The following is a 15,370-nucleotide window of genomic DNA, read 5'->3' on the forward strand; positions in this document are numbered from 1 at the left end:
TCTAGTTTGAGACGCAAATTTAACATTTTTATGTCTCACTTTTTCTTTCTTCTCAGGGATCCATCTGTCTCTAAATCTGTAGAACGAATCTTTAAAATCTGGGAAGATAGAAATGTATACCCAGAAGAAATGATTATGGCATTAAGAGAAGCTTTGAGTAAGTATACTTTCTCTCCGAAAAGAAAGATTGAGTCATTATTCAGTCTTTAAAATTATATGTATTTTACAGATCTAGTCCTTTTGCTTATTACTGAAAGACAAAGTTTGGGATATGGCCCTATTTGTTTAAAATTAAATAACTGTTCAAATCTGTTTGCATTAATTTAAGTAGAATGGTTTGGAGAGGGTTGAATTTTGTTTTTTTTTTTTTTTGACTAAGAAAAGGCAAGCATATTAAGTGATCATTAATTAATTCTGCATTTGTTTTACTTTGAGTGCTTTAAACTATTCATCGTTTGTGTTCAATAATTACTGCCCTGTCCCCCTACTTTTGGGAGAATTTTTAGACAAGGTTTCAGTTTTCACTGAATTATTTGATACATTAGTCATATGTTGGTATTCTTCAGTCTCTTTTGATTTAGATTTGCAGTAAGTTTTGTACAGGTGTTTTTAAAATTATTTAGTTTCTATGTATTAGATTCGTGTAATAAAATCAGTGAGTAGAAGTTGATGATATCTGATACCATGACTGTTATTTGACTAGAAATTTGCTTTAAAAATAGCATCTTCTAAGAAGCTGTTAAATTCTTCATTTGAATGAGTTACCTAGTGTTTTTAAACTTCCTACCCTATTCTTCTCCAAATTAGTTATTTCTGTGATACGGAAATCATGTTTATTTGACAGCTTCTTAGATCTGGTGGGTATTTTTATCTTTTTATAAAAATAAAAGAAAAGGAAAGAAAGAAACAACACACAGTCTCGGATTGCCTTTTTTCAACTTTGACACTGAAGTGGACAGACAGAACAGCTTCCCATAACGCCAGATTGCAAAACTGAAATGTTTTCCAGGTACCACTTTCAAATCTCAGAAGCAGCTGAAAGAAAATCTGAACAAACAACCGAATAAGCAGTGGAAGAAATCACAAAGTAAGGAACAAAATCTCAACTAATATAAATTACCTCCTCTTTTTGGAGCAGAAGAAAATGTAGACCATTTGACATCGTACCTGGCATAAACCATGGGCAAGTCTGTGTTTTCCAGGCCTGGGAGGCTCCCAGTGACTTACACTAACCAAGCCATCATGGAGTTACTTCTTTAAAAAAATAAAAATAAAACTACCTTTAAACAAAGGAAATGCAGAAAAAGGGTTTAAATGTGTGAAGATTCAAGAGTAGTTGGGGGATTGGAAGAAGAAAAACATACATGATAGTGCCCAGGGTAACTTTAAGGTTCAAAGCTATATGAAGTTAGAGGCAGCTGGCATTAAACAACAGAGCTGAAGAGGAGACTAGGCGTTAAGAAGCATTTCTGTGGGAGCCATGAAATCCTTCAGATTTGGGGAGATACTCTACCAGATTAGACATGGGCCTCAAATCCTGGCCAGAAGCCATTCTCTTAACAGGAGCTCCTGCTGTGTTTATCATGTTTACCCAGCATGAGATCACGGGAGTGGAATACTGCATGTGATAGGCTGCTGTGGGCCAAACTGAGGAATATTGAGAAAGATTTGAAGGTGTGGAGGGAACAAGGTAAAAGACAGAATTGGGAGGTGAAACAAGACACTTGGGATGGTTTTGCTCCAGCAAGCATGTGATATTCATCATGATTAAGGGAGTCCTTTCACATCCTTTTGGTCATAAGTTGCATGCTTAGGAACAGCAAGAGTCATCATTTCAGCCAAAGTTCAACCACAGTAGTATTGTACCTAGAACTTTTCCTGCCTGTTTTTGCTTTGAATTGAGTCAGCAGAAAAAGCAAATCTAAAACTAAATACATAGGAATAGAGTTGATGCTTGGAAGTAAATTTTCTTCAGCCAGTGATCAGAATTAATTGGATGTCCTGCTCCTGGACACTTTAATTTGAGGTGTTAAGATCCTGTTCCACTCAGTCAGAATAGGCAGAAAGATACTTCATGTATCTCCAAGTCAGTAATTCTAGGACTTCAGACTTACAGGGTATGTTGGAGGTAAGTAGGTTAAACCTATCTGAATAGTACATATTTTTATACTGACCATGCTTGGGAGTTTTCAATTTACGTAACCACTATATGTTCTCAGAGTTATACTGTGATTTAAATGTGCATGTTTGACATATATTCAAAAAATATATACCCTCAACTATAAAGCTGAAAATTTTCTTAAATAGTCAACATTTTTTGTCTATATTCTTAAATAACCTTTTGTTTCATTCAACAGCATCCACGAATCCAAAAGCCGCTCTCAAGTCTAAGATAGTTGCTGAATTTCGAGTAAGTTACAGAATATGTCCCATGTGCCAAAGTGTTATCCAACCCTTTTGTGTTATAGTTTTATGTATAGTTCACCCTGTAAGATTTCTTTTTATTGAATTATGCATCCATTATATTTTAAACATATTGAAACTCTCGAAAACTCAAAAGTTTTATCTGTATGCCAGCTGAAGTCTGTATTAAACCTCAAAGAAGGCATTCCTCTTCCTATGAAACTATTAAATTAAAATTTGCTTAAAGTTAACATAATAAGACTATCTAATTCAAATTGAAAGAAGAGATAAATGGATCTTTGCCTGTTTCAATCTTAACTTTATATCCATAAATTAACTTTGAATAACATGAAAAAGATCTTTTTTTTTTAAACCCCCCCCGAAAAAGATCTTTTAAAGTATATAACTGAAAATATGGTTTTGATATAAGAACTGATATTGATATCCCTGATTATGAGGAAATATGAAGGCTTTTGCTTCTCATGGTTTTGTTAGGTTTTAGTCATGTTTTACTTTGATGTAGAAAGATAGAGTAAGAGGATGATTTCATAAATGAAGTATGACTCTGGTCCTTGTTCAGTCTCAGGCCCTCATTGAAGAGCTGTTGCTGTATAAGCGCTCAGAAGATCAGATAGAACTGAAAGAAAAACAGCTGTCAACCATGAGGGTGGATGTGTGCAGCACAGAAACTCTCAAGTGCTTAAAAGGTAATCTTACATCCTTCTAAATAGAATAAGTCAGGTTCTCTTTCCAGATGTGTCATTTCAAGTAATCAGACTGCCTGCTTCCATAAAGAGAACCTCAGGCTGTAGAGAACTGTTGTGGCACCTGTTTCCCAGGTGGTGATTTCATGCATGTCAGTTTCCTAAGTAAATTCCTAGCCTTCAGATTGTACACCTTGAACAGTGTTACATGCCACTTACATCTCCATTAAGTTGGAGAAAAATAAAAAAAAATTTTTTTAATTAGCATATTCTATCCTTTTCCCCACTTCTGGTCCTTTCTTGATGTATCAGGCTATGATGGAGGTGTATTTCATGTGTATGATCATGTGGTTTGTGTTCACTCTTTAGTAAGGTCACTGTAGGGAACTCCCTGGCAATTTCAGTGGTTAGAACGTGGTGCTTTCACTGCTGTGGGCCGGGATTCGACCACTGGTCAGGTAACCAAGATCCTGCAAGCCAAACAGCACAGCCCAAATAAATACATAAGGTCACTATAATACCTCATAAAGTCTAGTCACTTTCTTTCCCTTACATTGTAAATGATAAATAGTAATCATATTGATTTATTAGAATGTGAATCACATGAAAGTAGAAATTATCCTTATTTATTCTTCCAATATCCTAGTTCGTAGAGCAATACCTGGTATGTAATAAATACTTGATAAATATTTTTGAAATAGTAAATAAATAGCTACCAAACTATTTGTTGTGGTACCTATTTTGTTCTTGTACCATGCTTTAAATTGAACATATATTATCTACTTTAATCCTCAGAACAACCCAGAAGCATGTTAAAAACCTCCACTTTGTACATAAGAAATCTGAGACTTCATAAGGAGATAAGAAACTTGCCCAAGTTCCACAGCTAAAAAATGCAGAGCCTAAATTTGTATCTATACCTAAGGCCATAGTCCAGCATCACTGGGCAAAAAGTACATAGGAGAATAAGTAAAAGTTGGTAATGTCACTGTTGTTGAAAAACAATTCATGGTACTTTTCTGATTTCAAGTTACCAAGGATCTTCTTCAGATAGGAAAGAATTTCTAAGCATGATACACATAGAGGTCACTTTATCTTTACTTTTTTGAGCCTCTGTTTCTTCCAAAAAGGGATACATCTTATTATAATAGTGTAAAAGTTAATGGTATATATAAAAAAAAAACTTAATGGTGTGTAACTGTATAGAATTGAGCCTCATTCCATTATTCCTAAGTAGCAGTGTGACATCAGATTTGTGAATTAAAGCAATCAGCAAACTTCATTTAGTTGAACTTTCTTTATCTTAATTACAGGTGCCTTCATGATGCACTCTTACTTCAATCTAGCAGGATCGCATGAAATGTTTAAATAATCTGTTTGATTTTTTTGTGTGGTTTAGGGAAGCTTCTTCTGTAACTATGAGACTAAGAATATTATAGAATACTTCCTCTTGTTATTTTAGATAAGACAGGTGGGAAGAAATTCTCCAAAGAATTTGAAGAGGCAAGTGCCAAGCTGGAGGAATTTGTGAATGGACTGGATAAGCAGGTGAAAAATGGGCCCTCGTTAACAGAAGCACTGGAAAATGCTGGAATTTTCTATGAAGCACAGTACAAAGAAGTAAAAGTGGTGGCCAATGTAAGTAATGATTAGTACTGTCTTACATCAGTTGCTGTCTGTATATCTGTGACTGTTTATAGGTGTTACGTAACTCTATAGGGATAAGCATTATTATCTCTAGTTCACAGATGAAGAAGTTACTTAGTAACCTTGTACAAGGTTGTAATATAACTAGCAAGTGAAGGCATCTGAATTAAGACTGAGGTCTTTCTGAGGACTTCCTTGGTGGTACAGTGGTTGAGACTCTGCTCCCCATGCAGGGGGTCTGGGTTCGATCCCTGGTCAGGGAACTAGATCCCACATGCTACAAATAAGAATTCCATATCGCAACTGAAGATTCCCGCATGCTGCAACTAAGACCTGATGCAACCAAATAAATAAATCTTAAAAAATAAAATACCTAGGTCTTTCTGATGCTAAAGACCATTAAGCTTTGCTAAAGCCTTATGTCTCAGTTTTTCAGTGGCTATGTGCCAAGTTACTATTACAGGATATAAAATTGGGCAGCAGTATGTATACTTTTTTTTTTTTAACCCAGAAAGCTACATGGAAATGTTGTTACTGAATTTCATCAACTCAGTTAAGGACCCTCTTTTTCCCCACCTCAGCTGAAAGAGGAATTGACATTTGGACATTCATCTGTAATGGCTCCTGAGAGAAACTGTTTTGTACTTTTTTTTTTTAGTTTTTATCACTATATACGATTATAGAGGGGCTTTCCAGGTGGCACTGTGGTAAAGAATTTACCTGCCAATGCAGGAGACATGGGTTCAATCTCTGGGTCAAGAAGATCCCCTGGAGGAAGAAATGACAACCAACTCTAGTGTTCTTGCCTGGAAAATAGACAGTGGAGCCTGTGGGCTACATACAGTCCATGGGGTCATGGAGTCAGACACAACTGAGCATGCATGTACACATGGTTATTAAAGTATATAGTTCTTTAATTAGTATTATTTTTTTGGCCACACTGTGGAGCTTTTGGAATCTTAGTTCCCCATCCAGGTATTGAACCCGTGCCCTTGGGAGTGAAAACTCTGAGTCCTAACCACCGGACCCGCAGGGAATTCCCAGTATATAATTCTTTATATCCAATGAATCCCACTTCTTAGATGCCGTTTCTTTTAACTCATTTAGCTGTTTTTTCTGGTATTTACCTCTATATTTCTGAATAACGTACTCATATTATTATTTCTTGATTTATACTGTATAAGAAATATTCACTGGGACTTTAGCAGTCCAGTGGTTAAGATGCCATTCTTCCATTGCAGCGGACATGGGTTTGATCCCTGGTTTGGGGAACTAAGATCCCACCTGCTATGGGGTGTGACCAAAAATAAAAGAAAAAAGGCAATATCTGTTAACTTCTTCGTCTGACAAATGAAGATTTAGCTTATAGTCACCTCCCTACCCTCTTCTCCCAGTATCATTATAACTTTAAAATCTGTGGATTATCCTGTAATTTAAAATACTAAATTTTCTATTTTTTTGAGTACTTACTCTAGGTTCCCCACTTTGTAAAATGAAAATAATAACATTCCTATTCTTTCCCATTACTTTCTTTTGTCCCTTCAGTTTCTCAGCATCACTAAACTATACTTTTACATTTTCTGGGTTGATAATACTTACATTCCACCTTATAATTATAATTAAGTCTTCTTTGCTTTAAAGGCTGAAAATTACTAAGCAAAACATTCACCATAACTGTGTGAACATTGTTCACTACAAGGTCTTATAGTGACTCTGGTTATAGTAGAGAGTTTTTATTTTTTTCCTAGAATTTCTGTTTTTCTTGCATTGTTTGCCTTTAGCTTTTTTTTTTTTTTTTTTTTTTTTTGGTCTCTAGATTCTGTATCCCATCAAATATTCCAAATCCATGTTTTCCCCCAGAGACCTTCCTGTCAGACCTTGTATTCTGTTCTGTGTTAGGTCTCTAGATCTCATCCTAGGACTGTTCTTTTCTGCTTTTCTGAGCTGAGGCCTCTATTTGCCAATTTCCATGTCTTCTTTTCTTGGTTTTCTCTCCTGTTTTGCTGGAGTATATCCTCTGTTAATTTCCCCAAAGAAGAGTTTGTGAAGGATGACTTTTCTGGGTGTCTCTATTTTAAAATATCTTTATTCTGTTTTTACATTTGCTCTGATAGGTTGGCTGGTTGAAAATCATTTTCCCTCACAGCTTAAAAAGCATTAGTCCATTGTCATTAATGTTGTTGATATGAAATCTTTGCAAGGTCTTTGTAGGTGAATCTTTTTTCTCTGTGGAAGCATTTAGGGTTATTTTTTGTGATGTTCTGACATTTTGCAATGATATATTTACAGGTGAGGTTTTGTTTTGCATTCATTATGGGTTAGTTGGAGGGCTTTTTCAGCCTGAAGACTGTTATTCTTTAATTCTGAGATAATTTCTGTATCTCCTTTTTCTTGAAAATTGATTAATCAAATGTTAGACCTCCTAGATTGCTCCTCTAGGTGTTCTACGTTTTTCATGTTTCATCAACCTTGATCTTTTTGTTCTGCTTTCTGGAAGATCTAGAGTCTTTTTCCTTCCTCTAGTTAACTTGATTTTTCTCTTTTATGATTCTGACTTTCTTAAAAATCAGATAACATCTCTTTTGTCTATTCATATTTAAGAATGAGGTATGAAAAAATTGATTGGGGAAGCTCTCTGTACATAGATAGGAATTATCTGAATTTATCCCAAGTATAGTAAAGTCTGTAGATAAGGAGCTGGCTGTTAGGGTGGGAGCAGTCCTAAATGTCAGAAGGCTGGAATCTTTTTGCCAGGATACTGTAACTCTTTAGAGAAGAACTCATATTTTTTTGCCTGGGGCATAGTACCTTACCTGCCACATCAGGATTGCAGAGGAGTTGGTATTGAATGTTTGGTATTCACACTTTTAATTTCTAATTTCAACCCCTGTATTCATTCCACTTTTTTATACTCATCGTTTCTTGGATCAAAACTTCTCAGGGATTCTGCAAGACAGAATCTTTCCCAGGTGTAACTTCCTTTCTGCATATTCCTAACCTCATTTTTCTCCGCCCTCACTTCTTAGGCCTCATCACTTCTTACTCTTACAACTCGTTCTGTTTTCTAAAAACTTACAGAAACCTTTTTCTCAGGTGTGCTGGTGGTTTATACTTCTGTGTTGCGTTACTAGTCGTTTATAGGTGTTCCAGGAGGAAGAGACACTAAATGGTAGTGGTCAGATTACCATTTTTACTCAAAAGGCCATTTTATGATTTTTGAGTAGTGAACCATCATCACTTATTTATGAAATTATGTAAAATGATTTAGTGTGCTTTGGAGGATCCACAGCAAATGGCTGGGAGAAGTTTATTCAGCTAACAGTCATTCCAGCTCTTTGATAAATCATGTCCAACTGTTTGCAACCCCATGGACTGCAGCCTGCCTGGCTCTTCTACCCATGGGATTTCCCAGGCAAGAATACCGGAGTGGATTGCCATTTCCTTCTCCAGGGGATCTTCCCGACCCAGTGGCTCCTGCATTGCAGACAGATTCTTTACCTCTGAGCTGGCAAAGAAACCCTTCATTGAGCACACACAATTGCAATTCTGTATAATAAAAACTGTAGTAAAGGTAACTATAGGGTGGTAGGAGAACAGATTGAATAGGTACTTGAGCTAATTTGGGAGTGGGGATCGGGAATATGGAGAAAATTTTTCCCAAAAGGAGCTAAACGCTGAAGTTGCAGTAATTAGCTAAATGAAAGCTCTTATTCTCATTCTCGAGCTTGGGAATAAAAGTGACCATGGCAAAATTGGTGGGCCTGAAAGTCGTTTCTTATAGGTGAGCATTTATGAGGAAGTGATAAATAAAACTGGAGAGGGAGTCAAGAACATGGTCCTGAAAGGTGTTGTTTATTCTAAGGTCTTTGAATTGTACCCTGAAAGCAGTGGCAAACAGTTGTAGCATTTTAATTTTGCTAGGATGTGATCAGGTTTGCATTTTAGAATCAAGATAGCAGAATGGAGAATAGGAAACTATTAGAGCCAGGGAGGGAGATGGCAGTGGCACCCCACTCCAGTACTCTTGCCTGGAAAATCCCATGGACGGAGGAGCCTGGTAGGCTGCAGTCCATGGGATCGCTAAGAGTCGAACACACTGAGTGACTTCACTGTTCACTTTTATGCATTGGAGAAGGAAATGGCAACCCACTCCAGTGTTCTTGCCTGGAGAATCAGATGGGCAGAGGAGTAAGCTGCAGTCCATGGGGTCGCGAAGAGTTGGAAACGACTGAGCAGCTTCACTTTCACTTTTCGCTTGCATCCATTGGAGAAGGAAATGGCAACCCACTCCAGTGTTCTTGCCTGGAGAATCCCAGGGACGGGGGAGCCTGGTGGGCTGCCATCTGTGGGGTCGCACAGGGTCGGACACGACTGAGGTGACTTAGCAGCAGCAGCAGCAGCAGAGCCAGGGAGACAAAGTGAGTAAGTTATTTAAATAATCTGGGTTGACTTATATGGAAACACTTAAACCTTTAAACGATATTTTCAAAAAGATTTTGACCACAGAAAGATTTTACATGGAAACTGAGAGCTACGGCATGTGTATGCACACATACAGTTAAAATTTCACAAAATAAAACTTGCTCTTGTTATATGCAATACACTGGGAGATTTTCTTTTATATTATTTCATTTCGTATACTTATTCTTATTTTTAAGATGAATATTTATTTATTTAGACTTTTTTTTTTACTGTGCTTGGTCTTGGTTGCTGCACATGGGCTTGCTCTAGTTTTGGTGAGACAGGGCTGCTCTTTGTTGCAGTGTGTAGTGTGCAGGCGTCCCATTGCAGTGGCTTCTTTTGTTGCAGAGCATGGGCTCTAGAGCCACGGTCTCAGTGGTTGTGATACACGGGTTTAGTTGCCCCATGGCATGTGGAAGCTTCCTGCATCAGGGGTTGAACCCATGTCCCCTGCAGGACTAGCAGGAAACAATAGTAAGATTTCCTTCCCTGAGATCTTTATGCCATTGTTAACTGTTTTACTTATGTATATTTTATATAATTATTTTTCTTAAACAGTCAGTAGACTTTTAAAGAAATTAAGGGGAAAAGAGTCCTCTGTATTTACCATTTCTGTTATTTTTCATTCCTTTTTGCGAATCCATATTTCCATCTAAGATCATTTTCCTTCAGCCTAAAGTCTAACACTTTTTGTAATGCCAGAACTGTTGGTGATGAACTCAGTTTTTAATTTTAAAAATGTCTCTATTTTACATTTTTGAGAAAAAAAATTGGCAGTTTTTTTTTAATTACCAAAAAATGTTCCTTTACCCGTCTTCCCTTGTTGTAATGAGAAGTCACCTGTGCCTAGATTTCTTCTTTGTAGTTATCCTGCTGCAGAGGGATAAAGAGGGTTCATTGAGCTTTTTGGATCTGTGGTTTGATACTGTTAATCAATTTTAGAGCCTATTCAACTATTATCTTTTAAAATATTTCTTCTTTTTCATTCCTCTTCCTTCTGGGACTCCAGTTATATATCCCATGTGTTCTTAGATTTCTGCTCTTTCGTTCCTTTTTCTCACTGGACTAGTTTTGGGGTACTTAATATTTGTTCTTGTTTAGTTGCCAAGTTGTGGCCAACTCTTTGAGATCCCATGGACTGTGGCCCGCTAGGCTCCTCTGTCCATGGGATTTCCCCGGCAAGATTACTAGAGTGGGTTACCATTTCCTTCTCCAGGGGATCTTCCCAACCCAGGAGCTGAGCCCACGTCTGCTGCATTGGCAAGTGGATTCTTTACGACTGAGCCACCAGGGAAGCACTTGTCTTCAAATATTCTTTATTCCACTGAGTGAAGTCTGCTGTATCTTTCAGTTCTAGAATTTTCATTTGGTTCTTTCTTAGAGTTGCTTTTCTTTGTTGAGATTTCTAATCTAGTCATCTGTTCTTCATCTTTTCCTAAAAGTTTTTCAATGTACTTGTAATTACTGTCTTAAAAACCTTATATATTATAGTATCTGGGTCATCTCTAGGTATACTATTGACTGTTGTTTTATGATTTGTGTGTGTGTGTATACTTTAATCTATATATTGTCTCTTTGCATTTCTAAGAATTTATTTTATAGGAGACATTTTGAGTGATACTTGTGGAAACTCTGAATTGTGTCATTTTCCTTTAACAATTTTTTTTTTCCCTGGCAATGAGTTAAATTATCTGTGGCTTACTACGATGTAAAGGCTTTGGTTTTAGGCTTTATTAGGGTGGGTTTGTTTAGACATAGTCCTTAGTCTTAGAAAATGGTCCTTACTCCTAATCCATGGCCTTTGGGGCATTTTAATAAGACGTGAAGGTGTTTACTAAGCCTCTCTAACTTGTTGCATAAACTCTTAACTCTGCCTGGCACTGGGCACTGCTGAAATCTCTGCTCAGATCTTTAACTTCATAGTTTCCTTGGAGATATCATCAAAGGAGCTATATCCGCCATCCAGATTTATGTTTTTATTGTTATATTTTAATTATACGCACAGATTTTACATTGTTTCATGTCATCAACGTTTATTTAGTGTTTATTAAACTTTTTTATTGTGATGCATTTGGTTGCTGTTAATATTTTCTCTTTATCTTTGGTTTTCGGTAAACAGTGATCTGCCTAGGTGTGGTCGTCATCCATCTGGTTTAGGGTTTGCAGAACTTTGAATCAGTGGTGTATTACTAGGACTGCTGTAACAAAGTATCTCAGAGTGGATAGCTCAAACCTACATTAATTTATTTTCTTATACTTCTGGAGACTGTAAGCCCCAAATCAAGGTGTTATTAACAGTGTTAATTCTTTCTGAGGGCTGTGAGGGAAGGTTCTGTTCCTGGCTTCTCTGTTTAACTTGTAGATGGTCGTTTCCTCCTTATGTCTCTCCACGTGGCCTTCTGTTTCTAAATTTTCACTTTTAATTAAGACTACCTGTCATACTGCTCTAAGGCCCATCCTGATGACTTCCTTTTAACTTGATTACCTTTAAAAACTCTTAGCTCCAAATAAGGTTCCCAGTCTGAGGTATAGGGTTAGGACTTCAGTATATGATTATGAGGGGATATAATTCAACCCTTAACAAGTGCCTTAATGTTTTTCATAAATTTGGGGACGTTTTCTTGTTAAATACAGTTTCTATTACATTATATCGTCTCTCTTCCTGGAACTCTGTTAATTTGTATATCAGATCTCATCAGTGTTCCAAATGTCTTTATGCTCCTTCCTGTGTTTTCCATTCTTCCCCTTCAGTGCTTCTCTTCTAGATATTTTCTACTGACCAGTCTTCTAATGCATTAATTCTTTCTTCCGCTGAATTTTACCTGTTATTTAACCCATTGATTAATTTAGTTGGCTTATTTTTCAGTTTTAGAATTGCCTTTTTTTTTTTCTAGAAAGGATTCTGTTTTTATGGTGAAATTCTGTTAATCTATTTTAATTTTTTTCTCTCATTTTTTTTCAGTCTATATTTTGTAAAACTCTCAAACTTAAATCTTAAGTACATTATGAAGACCTTTTCGGGGGGGAATCATTTGAAAATAAGTTGCAGATACCCCATTACCCCCAAATATTTTCATATGTGTTTTCCTCCAAGGTAATTTTCTCTTTCATAACCATAAGAAATTTAATACATGGATGTACTATTATGAAGACTACAAATCAAATAGTTTGTCCAGTGTCTCCTAATTTGGATTTATATGATATTTCTTTGCGATCAAATAGAGGTTATCTGTCTTTAGTAAGAATATCATAGAAGTGATTGTGTTCTTCTCATTTCATCCTTTCAGGTAGCACACGAGTTTGATTTGTTTTACTACCTGTTACATTCCCTTTGATATCTTATTAAAGTGGCATCTTCTCAGCTTGTCCACTGAAAAGTTTTCACTGGTTGATTGCTGTGGATTGAATTCTGTACCCCCACAAAGATAATGATGAAGCCCTGACCCTTAGTACACATGAAAATGACCTCGCTTGGAAATAGGGACTTTATGGATGTGATCAAGTTAAGGGGAGGTCATTAGAATAAGCCTCAATCCAGTGTCACTGGAGTCCTTATAAGAAGAGGGAAATTTGGATGCACAGGAAGAATGTCGTGTGACAACCAAGATGTTGTAGTGATGCATCTGACAAACCAAGGAATGCTAAGGGTTGATGGCTACCACCAGAAGCTAGGAAAAGGCAAGGAAGAATTCTGCCCAGTCTGAGGGATCATAGCCCTACTTGTACCTTGATTTTGGACTTCTAGCCTCCAGAATGTAGAAGTGAAAGTGTTAGTCACTCATTCATGTCCAACTCTTTTCAACCCCATGAATTGTAGCCTGCCAGGCTCCTCTGTCCATGGAATTCTCCAGGCAAGAATACAGAAGCGAATTGCCATTCCCTTCTCTGGGGGATCTTTCTGACCAAGGGATCAAATCTAGGTTTTCTGCATTGCTGGCAGATTCTTTAGAATCTGAGCCACCAGGGAAGCTACTAACTACATTCATTGCTATCTACTAATTCATTACAAAATAATTATTTTGTTGCTCAAATTATTCCACGTGGCCAGCGGGAGCTCCTTTCAAGCTTCTTTCTGTGTTCTTTTAACATGTCCCCATTGTTTTCTGTGTTGCCTTACTTTTGGAGCAAGGTATTCCAAGTTCATATTGCACTTTTCTGTCCAGCCTTGGAATCAGTCATTTCTCCAAGGAGTCTTGGTTCCTTTTAGTAAAAAACCATATTTTGGAACTGAGATCTGAATACTAGGTATATTTATTCCTATTGGGATATCACTGCTGCCAGACCATATCAGTGTATAGAGCTAGGAAGTACTTGCATACATATTTAACCAATATACACACATTCACATCTGTATATATTTCTGTATCTGTCGATGCATGTTAGAAACCATGTGTTCACACTGTTGTCTCCAGTCCCTATCCAATGCTACAAGGTTCATTCTAGTCTTCTTCCTTTCCACATTAGTAATTGCTTTTTCTAAAAATGCAAAATCTTGCTCCCCTTATCTTCAACATAATTGCTTAATTGATCATTGCCCATGTGTATAACCAATATTCCAGCACTTCCATCCCTCCCATCACCTCTGTAGGCTTTCTTTAAAAAAAAAAAAGTTTGTTTATTTTAGGCTGTGCTGGACATTTGTTGCTGTGCAGGCTTTTCTCCAGTTGCAACAAGCAGGGCTCCTCTCGGTTGCTGTGCACAACTGCTCGTGGCTGTGGCTTCTTCTGTAGAGCATGGGCACTGGGGCGTGTGGGCTTCAGTAGTTGTGATGCGTGGGCTGAATAGTTGCAGCTCGTGCGCTTAGGGCTTAGTTGCTCTGCGGCATAGATCCTGAACCTGTGTATCCTGCGACTAAACCACCAGGAAGCCCTGTAGGCTCTCTTTTTATCTTGGTTAGGCTTCAGCTTCCCATGCGGTGCCTTCCTCCCATGCAGTCATTTTCCTTACTCCATTTGGCTCTGTTACCTAACTTAGGCACCCTTAAGCTCTTGCTCTGATGAATTTTGGACTGTATTGTTCAAGATGATATTTTTCTGTATCTTCTTGAACATATAAATGATAGCTATTTGGATTTTGTCAGATGATTCCAGTATTGAATATACTTGTTCATAGTGTCTGGTTTTTCTTTTAGGTCATTTGGTCCTATCTCTTGGCATGCTTGCTGATTTTTTATTGAATACTGAGCCTTGTATATAAATATATTTCTATAGAGTGTTGGTGATTTGTTTTCCTTCAGAAAGGATTCACCCTTTCTTTTGCTAGGCAATATTGTGAGAGGTAATCATATTAATCAAGTATGATTAATTACTTGGCTGAGTAATCACGCTTCAGGCTGAATTGCAGTTTGGGGAAGCCTTTGATTTTCTCTTGTTCATCCAGCTTCTGGATCACAGATTTTTCCCACCAAGAGCCTGGGCCGATCACTAGGCCCCTTCCTTCATTGTGTGATTTGAACGCTAATCCTTGTCTCTTCTGTACCATGAGACTGTGTTTAACTCCACTTTACTTTTCAGAAATTTTCTGCTAAATTCAGCAAATAATGTGTTTTTTTAAAAATTCAAGTATAGTTGATGTACAATGTTTTGTTAGTTTCAGGTGTATAGCATAGTGATTCAGTTACATATATACATGTATTTGTTCTCTTTCAGATTCTTTTCCCATATAGGTTATTACAGAATATTAAGTAGAGTTCCCGTGTACTATACAGTAGCTCCTTGCTGGGTATCTATCAGCAAATATCTTGAAGGAAAAACAGTAGCATATTGTTAAGCCAGTTCTGTCCTTTCTCTTTCATCAGAATTTTGGCCTTTCTAACTTTTTTTAATGTTTCTATAGGCCAGCAAGACTGTTAAAAGTTCTGCATTTATCTATGGACATTTACTTCTATTCAGTTTCTTCTGAAGGTGAAGATAACTCTTTGTAAATGTCCTAGAGAAAAACAGTAGCTTTCTGTTCACCCTTTGCTAGTAAAAAGGGTGGATCGTTCCACTACTGACATTAAAAAAAAAAATTCTGCATTTTTCTTTATATTATTTAGTAGTAACCCTCTGCCTTTTCCTTTTGCCTGAATTCTCAGATTTTTGCTTCAGTTCAGTTCATTTCAGTCGCTCAGTCGTGTCCGACTCTTTGCGACCCCATGAATTGCAGCACACCAG

General features: G+C 37.1%; 1 protein-coding gene and 1 non-coding gene across 8 annotated transcripts in view; both read left to right on the forward strand.

The window, feature by feature from the left end:
• RPRD2 (regulation of nuclear pre-mRNA domain containing 2) overlaps window positions 1-15,370 on the forward strand; it is a 96,899-nt gene that overhangs the window by 59,602 nt on the left and 21,927 nt on the right. For 4 of the 7 annotated variants that reach the window (XR_006059923.1, XM_060413749.1, XM_027974383.3 and 1 more), the window contains exons 3-7: window positions 57-157; window positions 1,010-1,087; window positions 2,358-2,410; window positions 2,984-3,110; window positions 4,570-4,745. Coding sequence is in view for 6 of the 7 variants with exons in the window: in XM_060413749.1 (XP_060269732.1) it covers window positions 57-157; window positions 1,010-1,087; window positions 2,358-2,410; window positions 2,984-3,110; window positions 4,570-4,745 (535 nt within the window). In the remaining variant the exon portion in view is untranslated. The remainder of the gene's footprint in view (window positions 1-56; window positions 158-1,009; window positions 1,088-2,357; window positions 2,411-2,983; window positions 3,111-4,569; window positions 4,746-15,370) is intronic. The other 3 variants (XM_060413755.1, XM_027974389.3, XM_027974395.2) reach the window with 1 other exon arrangement.
• Window positions 15,086-15,215, forward strand: LOC114111315 (small Cajal body-specific RNA 24). Its single transcript, XR_003587397.1, has one exon. It is a non-coding gene; the product is annotated as a small Cajal body-specific RNA 24 (non-coding RNA).

The sequence above is a fragment of the Ovis aries genome, chromosome 1 (assembly GCF_016772045.2).
Source record: "Ovis aries strain OAR_USU_Benz2616 breed Rambouillet chromosome 1, ARS-UI_Ramb_v3.0, whole genome shotgun sequence".
NCBI lineage: Eukaryota > Metazoa > Chordata > Mammalia > Artiodactyla > Bovidae > Ovis > Ovis aries.